Here is a 10,342-nt window from a genome sequence, read left to right on the forward strand (position 1 = left end):
GAAGCATCCTATCTGTAGATTTGATTATTCACTCAGTTACATGCGAAATATTTCGTTGGATTACTCCTATTTCTTTTCACAATTAGCTCCATTAACAAAGAATAGTTCAATAACAAATTTGGTTTAGTATTCTAAGTAGGAATTAAGATTTAGCCGGAATCCTGAAACTAACTGTTACCTTTTGCTGTTGCAACAATATGAGTTTACCTTTTAATCCTATCTAATTGTGTCAGTACAGCATTCACCACACGGATAGCATCTGAAGGCTCTGTGCCTGCCTTGAAGGCACTGCGGGCTGCTGTGAGGCTTTCCACCTACAGAAAAAAAAAAATAATCAGGCCAACCAACCAAACAACACCAAAAACCCAACAAGAAATATCACCAAACACACACAAAAAAACCTTAACATAAAAGATGGCACAGAATTGCTGGATGCAAGCAAATAATCCAGAAAATAAATTCTTCAGATCCTTGAGTATCTAAACTTCATCTTCAAAATCTTTTGTTAAGTTGGAATTCACTGGGAGACAGAAAGGAATATCAAGGAAGCAAAGTGTAGTGAGTGAAATTCCTGTTTAGACAACAGAACAAAGGCTATTCTTAATTTAATTACATTTCAGGGCACAGGACACACAAAACAGAATAATGAATACACTGAATTTAGGATGATTTTCCCATAGGAACTCCAATATAACAAAGCTAATAAGGTAAATACTAATTTACTTATGTATTTCAGTCTGAAGAGTATCTAGACAATGAACTGAACCATATAACGCTTTTTATATTTTTTTTTACAGTGCTTTAAAACAGGCATAGACCACAATTAATACAAATCTAGGCTACTTTGAAGTTTAAAACAATCATAGAAATATGGAATTTTTTAGGTTGGAAAAGATCTTTAAGATCATTGAGTCCAGCTGTTAATACTCCACTTGTAAACAGACAGCATCCAGAAAGTTCCACCAAGAAAGGTTTTGCTTCACTTTCAACTGGAGTTTGCCTGCTAAATCCTACTGTGTTCCTCCCATACTTCTCCAAGCTGCTGTAGGCAAGATAAAAATTCACTCTTCTGCACAAAGTTATGTAATTTACAAAAAAGCATGAATATGGTTTTATTGTTCCTTATGAATGAGCACCATCACAGTTCCCTCCCACCATTTACTTTCTGATAAATTTTATGTACATCAATGCTATTAGAATCATACCTCATCAATCAGTACAAACACAAGAGCATCTTTGTCATCAATTAACTCCTGAATCTTCTGGAACATCTTGGTTACAAGCTTGCCACTCTAGAAAGACACCATATGTGCATCTTTAACTATTTCCTTATCACACAACTTTCCAGGCTTTACCATATTCAAATATGGAAGTACTTGTTTCTTAAAATAAATTTCTAATATGGCTTCTCTTTAAATATTCTCAAACGCATTACTTATTCTGAGTAATCTTTTCTGCACACAGTTATTTTATGAAACAAGCTCAACAGTGTAATTTCTAAAACACAGAGTCTATTTAGCTACATCAATACATACCTCAGAAAACCATTTAGAGAAAAGGCTATGGCTGTTTATCTCAATTAACTGTCCATACCTATACCTAAAGCATGAAGGGAAAAAGAAGTATCAACTCTATCGTAATTAAAACTCTGTGATATCATCAACTTCCACAAGACTCATTCCCTCCATTTCGATCCTGGAATTCCATACATCACTACTTTAAATTACTTTTCAAAACATAACCTGTTTTGAGCTTAATTGTCATTTCCAGAAACGTGACTCACTAAAATTCTTTATATTAAATTTCTATCAGTCTCTTCATTAGAAAAAGTACTATTTAAGTACAGTTTAAGTAACAATTACCATTTAATGGCCTCATTCTTCTGTTTGTGTAAGGTTTTGTTCACTATAACCCATATAAAAGCATGAAGCTTATTTACTTATTTCTGCATGGGTATCCTTAGGACAAAATATCTCAACCACACATTATATAGCCCACGTTTATCATAAATCAGCTTGGGCTAGAGTCAGATCACTCCATTAATTACACATTATTTATGTTACACCCAGTGTATTACATAAGATTTTTTTTTTTAATATAAATTTGTTAAGTTGCTATGAAGCTTAAAGCTACCTCTTATTATTTGTCTGATACACAAACTGACCTCTGCAGACTGTGGCATTCAGAAAATTCAAGTACAACCCAAAACAGTTACAAACCCACTATCTACTAAAACCAGGCTTTCTTGAACATGAAGGTACAAAGAACAGACTGAATGCTCTGCAATCTTTTGTCCTTCAACATTCATTGATGTACAACCTGAGCACAAACAGATGACTGGAATTTGTTTTAAATACTTGGGCACAAATAATTCCTCATTTTAAGAGGAACTAAATATTCTAACCAGTCTATCAGATCTCTTTTATTGCTAGCCAAGTGCACTATAAAAGAACCATGAACATTAGCACTTGGCACCGATTACTTGAAATAAAATATTAAGCATTTCTGGGTTACTGCAAAAGAACAATAACAATAGTAAAAGTGAAAGTTTTCGAAAAAATTCTCACCTGTATGACAGTCGGATGGTCAGCTTCTGAGCCAATGCTTTACAGAGAGAGGTTTTACCAGTTCCAGGAGGGCCTGGTTTGAAATCAAACCCATCCATTACACAGAATCTGCTTTAGATTGTTAGTGACATGTAACACCTTGTAAGATAGTATATTTCATTATAGCACTAATTGTAGAATAAAACCACAGCAATGATTGTGATCACAAAGGTATTTTAAGAAGGTTGCTTACTCCACTACAATCCTATAGCTGAGCTTTGAATTAATATAATTTTCAATTATTAGAATAGTTATAGTTTGTATGCAGACACCATACAGGTGAAATACTCGACACCACAGAAGAAAAGTGCATCACCCTATCAGGGTTTATGCTTATTAGCAGTCTCAAAATCAGTGCTATGTTTAAACTCATATCTTCCCAAAACATAGTCTCCTAACATGCAAAACAGAAACATATCATTCCCAGTTTGATCAGCTGTCCATTTGCTCAGAAATCTCTATCTTGGGGCAATCCAGAGCATCTTAGGAAGTATGCTCTGGGACAAGCACTTTGGATCTGGCTTGACACCCTGTGGAAGAGCCACACAGGCTTCTTCCAAGCAGACAAGTACAAGCAGAGTTAAACACAGTGTGAATGGTGTCTGGGTGCTAAACAAACCGTGATCAACCAAAGGCAGTACTTTCAATCAAAGCCAGTACTGCCATTAAGCCATAAATCTATTTTGCACTAAAACAGTTGTAGATTTCCCAGTATTAACTTGTGGCCACAATAATAAGCTCATTACTAAAACTATCTATCATAGATATATTGTTAACAGTGTGAAATAAATACTTTTCCAAACAAAAACTTCCTGTAGCTTCTAAACTGAACAACAGCTATAACTTAAATATAATCAACACTCTTAAACATTTCCACTATGACCTTTTATTTTTCAATAGCAGTCTTGATGACAAAACTGCAATTACATCAATAACAAGCTGCACTTTGCAAGAAAATCTACCCACATTCAACTAGGGCTGACTGAAAATTATGGCTTCACTGAAAGAATGATAATTAATTAACAAGCATACTGCCTTTGTACTTGGCAACAGAGCACACATTGTTAATCACACAACACAGACTGATTTCCCAGTTTCCTCAAAAGATTTTATAAAGCCATAACTAACAAATATTTTAATGCAACAAAACTGTTATTAATATATGGCTCCTAACAGCCTCAGTATCTGCATTATTTTGCTATTTATAATGAAAAAAAAGCAATATTATCACTCTAAAATGAAATTTAAAAATACCCAACTATTGTCACTGCATCATAAATTTTGGAAATTAAATTCCTGCAAAACATAGTACATGTGAACTTTGATTTGATTCTGACAAGCCGTTTCATCTAAATTTGTATTACAGAGAGAATACTTCTCTGCTGCTTTTGGATCATCCAAGTTCACAAACACAGAAATGCAATACAAGTTTTTTCAGATGGAAAGGATAAAGAGATAGCAAATGCATCTGCTTGGTTTAAGAGAGATAATTTTTACCATGCAGCAGAACAACTCTGTTCCATGATATCAGGTTGCTGTCAACATTTTTGTCAGAAAAGAGTAATGTTGTCGTCACATAATCAAGCAACTAATTGAAGAGGAGAAAGAGAGACACACAAATTAGAGATATTTCTACAAATACAATTACAAATAGAAGCCATCTCCTAATTATGTCCATCTTGTACTCTTAAAAAATAAAAATTTGGGCTCATGTCTTTTAGTCATAGGCAAATTTTCTTTCTGTAAAGGCTGGAAATTAATTTCCTTCCCAGGCAAAAGAATAGCATATATTTGGCACAAATGGAGTTCCAGAACTTTTACGTGAATAAATGAAGTGCTTTAAGGAAGTAAAATTATTCTCATTTTCCATTGTCCCACTTATAGTACATCTTTATAACACAAGCTGCCCAAGCACAGTGTCAAAGCCTCAAACTCCAGCTCCTGTTTAGATGTTGTACAGCTATACATTTGTTCAGTCTGTGGCAGCCAACCCACTAAACAAGTGACATTTCCTGTCACATTTCAGGTCGTTTCTGCTGAACAGCTCCTGTAAGGAATTTGTAAATTGGTTATCCTTCCACACAGGGGAAGTTGCAGGTACTTCCATGAATGCTTGCTTCTGGAAAGAATGGTAATTCATTTTAAGAGTTACCTAGAATTAGGAAGTAGAGAACTATTTCAATCAAATTAATACGAACCTGAGGTATGAATCTTTACTGATTTTCAGCTATAACAGCTGATACCATACTATTTTCTGTTGCTCTTACCTGTAATGTGCTTTTGGTCCATTGCATTAACAGGGCAATACAGTAGTATTCCTGCTAAAAAATCTTATGCCCAAGACGGAGCAATTATGCAATAGAAAAGAACCTGAACTTCATCTAGCATGTTTTTCAATATTATGTCCACACTATTCTATTTTGAAAATTCACACCAATCATCTCAGTGTCTGTAGCAGGCAACTGTACCCAGCAGTTTCATGGATTAAAAAATGAATATTCATTATGCTTTTACAGAAGTCAGGTAGTTCTAGTTTTAGTCATTAAAAGCTGCCCTTTCTTTCTACCAACACACACTTATAGCCAACAGTGATCAACCTGCTATTACTTATTACATTAGTAAGTCTATTAAATAGTCTTGTTATTTCATAGATGATTTGGAAATCATTTCCATAAATCAGTCAAAACATTGATGTGTTACCTGATGTTCACCTTATAAATGAATAAATATAACCATTTGAATGTTTTGCTCTACTACAGATGACTATAGAGACTTAAGTGAGAATACTGTATCTATGGTACTACAAACAAGCTGACAAATAATTTTTTTTTTGTCCAAAAATTTCAGGTAGAAACATTTCTTTTAACAAGCACAGTAAATATCTTAATGAGTGCTGTCACAAGAGCAACTGAATTGAATCATTTGTGGTTTTTACTCACATTACAAATACCATATTACAGATTATAGTATTATAGTTTTACAAGCTCTGTCAGTTATCACCACAACCTTTGATGAATGCACAGAATCTTCAAACTAGAAAATGAAACTTTTGTTTCATGGAACAAAACAGCCCCATCACACAAGTTGAAAACTTCTAGTGATTTAGTTTCCTCAGTTAGTTTACTGCAAAGTTACAACAGTGCCAGGAGAAGGGAGGCACTGCAAGTATAGCTGATTGCAACATACTTCCCCTTTAGCAATAGCAAGCTGCCAAAATTGCCTTATGATAAAAAAAAAAATCCACTCCAAAGACACAATAGATCTTTTGGGACCTCCACAATGGAAAAATGGAGAACTGATTTCAAGGAATGCTGCATACATTTTTTCTAAGACCCTTTGAAGCAGTATTTTTTCCCCATTCATTTCCTTCTCTCCTTCTAGAAAAAGAAGAAATTAATGAGCCTTAAAGCAAGGTCCAAATTTTAATACAGTGAATTTCTACTCTGTTGTACAGAACATTGTTTTCTTCACACAGGCTAATGAATATGTCTAAAGCAAAAGTGAAAGTCTTCTGAGAGCTTTTAATTGCTACCAAAATATTACTTCCAGCTGTTAAACCTGATTTTTATAAAATAAGTCAATGGATTTGAAGAAATTATAATTTGTGGCATGAGCATCACTGAATCCAGTTTCACAAGGGTACTGAGACATTTTGCAAAGCTGACTCCACAGGGAAACATATTAATATCAATATGATGATTAATCTCAAAATGTCATATCTTCCTTCTTTTGTTAAATATACATCAAAGAAGTAACAGAAACTATATATTTTAATAAGAATATAAAGCTTTACAAAATGGCTAAGGCTATACTACCTTACAAAACATAGAAATGTAATAAGCAGACAGCAGAATTCCTTCTCGAGATGGTAATTTCCAAATAACTTCTCCATGGGATGCAGCAAACTTCAAACTGGCTACATTTCAACTTTTATTTCTCCTCAAGCAATTTTTATTGTTATTAATTTTCGACTTACGTGTGATTTTACTTCAATGTCATATATCAGACTTTCCCAAAGGCCATGGAATTCAGCTGCAAAAGCAATATATTAATACCTGTTTAGGATAAATCAATCTGGGAACTTGTAATGTACCATTGCAGCACAAGGTAGATTTCAAATTATTCTCAACTAAAATTAGGGATTAAAAAGAGATTTAGGAGAGCAATTAAAATACATATTAAAAAAAAAAAAAAGGTTTTTTTTCTCAAAACACTGCTTTCTAACAGACAAATCCAGCAGTTTCACAACTTCTGTTTCCTCAAATAATTGTGAGGAGAAATTAATCTTCTTAATTTCTTAACATGAAAAGGAAAAATACCAATCTTTCCACTCTCAGTAGGGAACGGGCCTGTATTTCCCTAAGATAAAGAGCTAAGTTGGGGGGGGAGGATGGTTCTAAGCCTAATTTTATCATTCACTTTTTTTTTGTTTTGGGCTTTTTTTGTTTGTTTGTTTGTTTGGGTTTTTTTAGTATCAACATGTAGAGGACAAAAAATCCACATAGCTGAATAATGCATAAAAAACTAAAGTTGTGATTTGGGTATCAATCATTTTTAGCAGTTAGTTTCTAGGTTTCAGCAAAGAAAAGCAAAAGAGACATTCTAAATCATTATAAATCTCAATAAAATGGCAATAATGTCAAAGTATCAGATTGAATTATTCCCAAAGAGAAATGTAATGGATAATTAAGCTTTTCCCAAAGAGAAATGTCATGGATAGTTAGGCTTTTCAGGACATGGAAAGAGCAAGAAATGTCTCAGAATCACCAAGTCTTTAAGCCTAAGCTCACATCTGTCCTTCTTCCAGGTGCAAAACCCAGTTTCCACAAGCACATGATAGTAACAGGCAGGCCATACTCTACTGCAGAGCAAAGCCTTATTCTTCTTTCCAGAAGACACTCCAAGGACCCCAACTCTCTTTAATTTGTTTGTTTGTTTCAAACATAAGAGCAGCACTGTTTTGGGAGTGAAAGCCAGCAGTGGGCTCTGGAAAACGAGTGTTTACTCTCACAAGTTTCTTGTGGGTTTCCAAATAAAAATCTCAAACAAAGCTTCCATGGTTCTGATTATGACTATACATTTTACCCCACAAGATCAGTTACTTCCATCCATCCACAAGTACTACAGAAATAAATGACATGTTGTGGAATCACGCATGGTAGTTCCATCAAAACCATAAAGAAGAACGTCCAAATATATTGGTTCCATTGACAAAGGACAAAGTTAAGAAATATACAAAATAATACCTTTATCAGGTAACCCTATGAACACTTTTAGCATTTTCAAGATTTTCTTTCATTTTAATTGCTCTAGACCTTCCAGAAATATCACACGTGTACCTGCTGGTAGCACCCAATGGTTAGCTGCAATATCCTCATTCTCTTCTTCCAGGTTTTCAGAGCTTGGTCCTTCTTCACTCAGATGAAAAATATGAAGAGAGAGATTGCTTTTGCTCAAGTCAATAGGCTAGAATAGACATAAAAAGACTTTTAATACAACTTATATCTCATTCAGAGTTAATTATAACATAAGAAAGTTACAGTTCTCAGCTGGCATTCAGCTTTGAAGCCTACTAATTTTGTTTCAGACGCCACTGCGGGGTGTAGACCCAAAAACTTATCCACCTGTTTATACCAGTTGGCCTAATAAAAGACACTACATCCTATAGACCTTGTTCTGCTTACTTCCTTAGGCTATCACTACTTGATCTACAGTCAGTTCACACGTACATGAACAGAGCTGTAGACTGTTTACTGTGAGTACCTGTCTGTCTTTCAGCTTCAGCTCTGTATCCACAATTGACACGGACTCCACGTTGCTGTTAAGGAAACCATCATCAAACTCTGTCCACTTGTAATCACCAAACACAATGTTATGTCTGTTCAACAGCTTTAAGACACTCATCCTGATCTCTTCTTTCTTGGCCGCACTAACAAGAAAGAAACAGCATTACCTATGGCACTGAGATTTACAAGGAAGTATCAACTAATACCAGACTGCTTATTTCATACACCAAGCCTACATGGAAACAGCCTCCATCTCACACACACACCCCCAAAAAAATCAAACCAAACAACCACTCCCCCAAAATTAACAAACCACCTTCAAAAAAACCAACCACAAAAACAAACAAACAAAAACCCAAACCCCACTCAACCCCACCCCCAACACTGTGCAGAAGAAAACAATCAAATTCAGTTTGTTTGCAAAAGCAACAAGTTTGATACTTGTTTTTAACTTGTGCACTGAAAGACATGAGCCAAAGAATAGTATTTGTTCTGTTTGAAGTCATATCAGGGGACATAGAATGATGCAGCTAGAACATTTCAAAAATGGAAATCAGTTATGCAATCTGTGTTTCACTGGGAAACCCAGAAACACTCATAGCCAAGCTACTAGACAAAACCTGGTACACTCAACTTGGAAGCTTCTTTTGTGCTTTCATGTCTGAGGACAGCTGATAACTCAGGATGGGGATACACTACAAGGAAAATTCTAGTAGAAGACAAAAACTATAGAAGAAAAGAATATCATTTCAAGATTTCAGAAAGGCTTTAACTTAATTTTGCCATTTCAGTGATGCATTGTCATCCTAACTCTGGCCAAAAACAGAACAGTGGATATTCTACACCTTGACTTTATCAACACTTGGACATTCTCCCACAGTATCTAGACAGCCAAATTGGTAAGAGAAGGACTGAATAAATTGAGAAGGTATCTGGACTGTCCAGCTCTAAGGGCTGTGATTAGTAGCACAAAAAGACTAAGCAGAGCTGCCAGTAAGTCAGGTGGCAAAAGGTGAGGTGGTGCTGTCAACACTGGGGCCAAGTGTGTTACATCTTCATTTACACCTTGGAAAGCAGCTGCAGCAAGTTTATGGGTAACACCAAAGCAGGGAGAGCTGTCAGTATACCAGATAGCAGGGCTGCCATTCAGAGCGACTTCTGCAGGTTGTATATGCGCTTCGATGGGAACCTGTTCAGCCTCTTCTGCTGAGCTTCAGTGAAAATAAATGTGAATTTGTCTCTCCATCTACTGCTCAGACAACAGTGCAGACCAGAGGCCAACTACACAAAAAGCAGCTCTGCAGAAAAGGACTAGGGGTACTGGTGGACAAGTTGGCAATGTGTCAGCAGTGTGCCCTTGCTACAAATAAGGCATACCTTATTTTACAATGTGCTAGCAAGTGTGCAAATGCCAGTGATTTTTTCTATTGTCTGTTTGTGAGACCACATTTGGGGCACTGCATGCAGTTTTGGCCTCTTGCTGTACAAGAGACAATGATATGCTAGAACATATCCAGAACAAGACCACAACTTGATTATGAGACTAGACCACATGGCACACACAGAGAATCTGAGAGAAACAGGCTTGATCAACCTTAGGATAAGACACCTGTGTGGAAACTCATGGGAGAGTGTAAGAAGGTAGAGTGCTTTTGTAGGAGCACAGCCAAAGAAAAGGAATCAAACAAAAGGCGACAGATGCAAGCTGCAGCAAGTAAAGCTCTGATCAGAGACCTGCTCGATTTCTGATGAACTTCCACATGTATTTGAACGTTGTCACACACGTTTAGGAGGGCTTGCTTCAAATCCCCAGCAGCTTCGTCCATCCTCCTTGCTCCTAGGGGGAAAGCCATGTGAAGGAGAAGCAGGCTTTCGGCGACTGGGCGGCACAACCAGTCCTGCCCGGCCCGGCCGCGCACCCCGCTCCCCCCCGCGCCCTGCGGGGACCGC

At 36.3% G+C, this 10,342-nt stretch overlaps 1 protein-coding gene across 1 annotated transcript in view; it reads right to left on the reverse strand.

The window, feature by feature from the left end:
- Positions 1-10,218, reverse strand: part of TRIP13 (thyroid hormone receptor interactor 13) — a 13,557-nt gene extending 3,339 nt beyond the window's left edge. Inside the window, exons 1-9 of the mRNA XM_008947532.1 lie at positions 10,127-10,218; positions 8,370-8,535; positions 7,946-8,072; positions 6,583-6,638; positions 4,104-4,194; positions 2,568-2,640; positions 1,536-1,599; positions 1,206-1,292; positions 208-314 (exon numbers count right to left, since the gene is read on the reverse strand). Coding sequence (XP_008945780.1) covers positions 208-314; positions 1,206-1,292; positions 1,536-1,599; positions 2,568-2,640; positions 4,104-4,194; positions 6,583-6,638; positions 7,946-8,072; positions 8,370-8,535; positions 10,127-10,218 — 863 coding nt within the window. The remainder of the gene's footprint in view (positions 1-207; positions 315-1,205; positions 1,293-1,535; positions 1,600-2,567; positions 2,641-4,103; positions 4,195-6,582; positions 6,639-7,945; positions 8,073-8,369; positions 8,536-10,126) is intronic.
- Between the last annotated feature and the right edge of the window lie 124 nt (positions 10,219-10,342).

Source organism: Merops nubicus, unplaced genomic scaffold, assembly GCF_000691845.1.
Source record: "Merops nubicus isolate BGI_N331 unplaced genomic scaffold, ASM69184v1 scaffold1459, whole genome shotgun sequence".
In the NCBI taxonomy this organism is placed as follows: domain Eukaryota; kingdom Metazoa; phylum Chordata; class Aves; order Coraciiformes; family Meropidae; genus Merops; species Merops nubicus.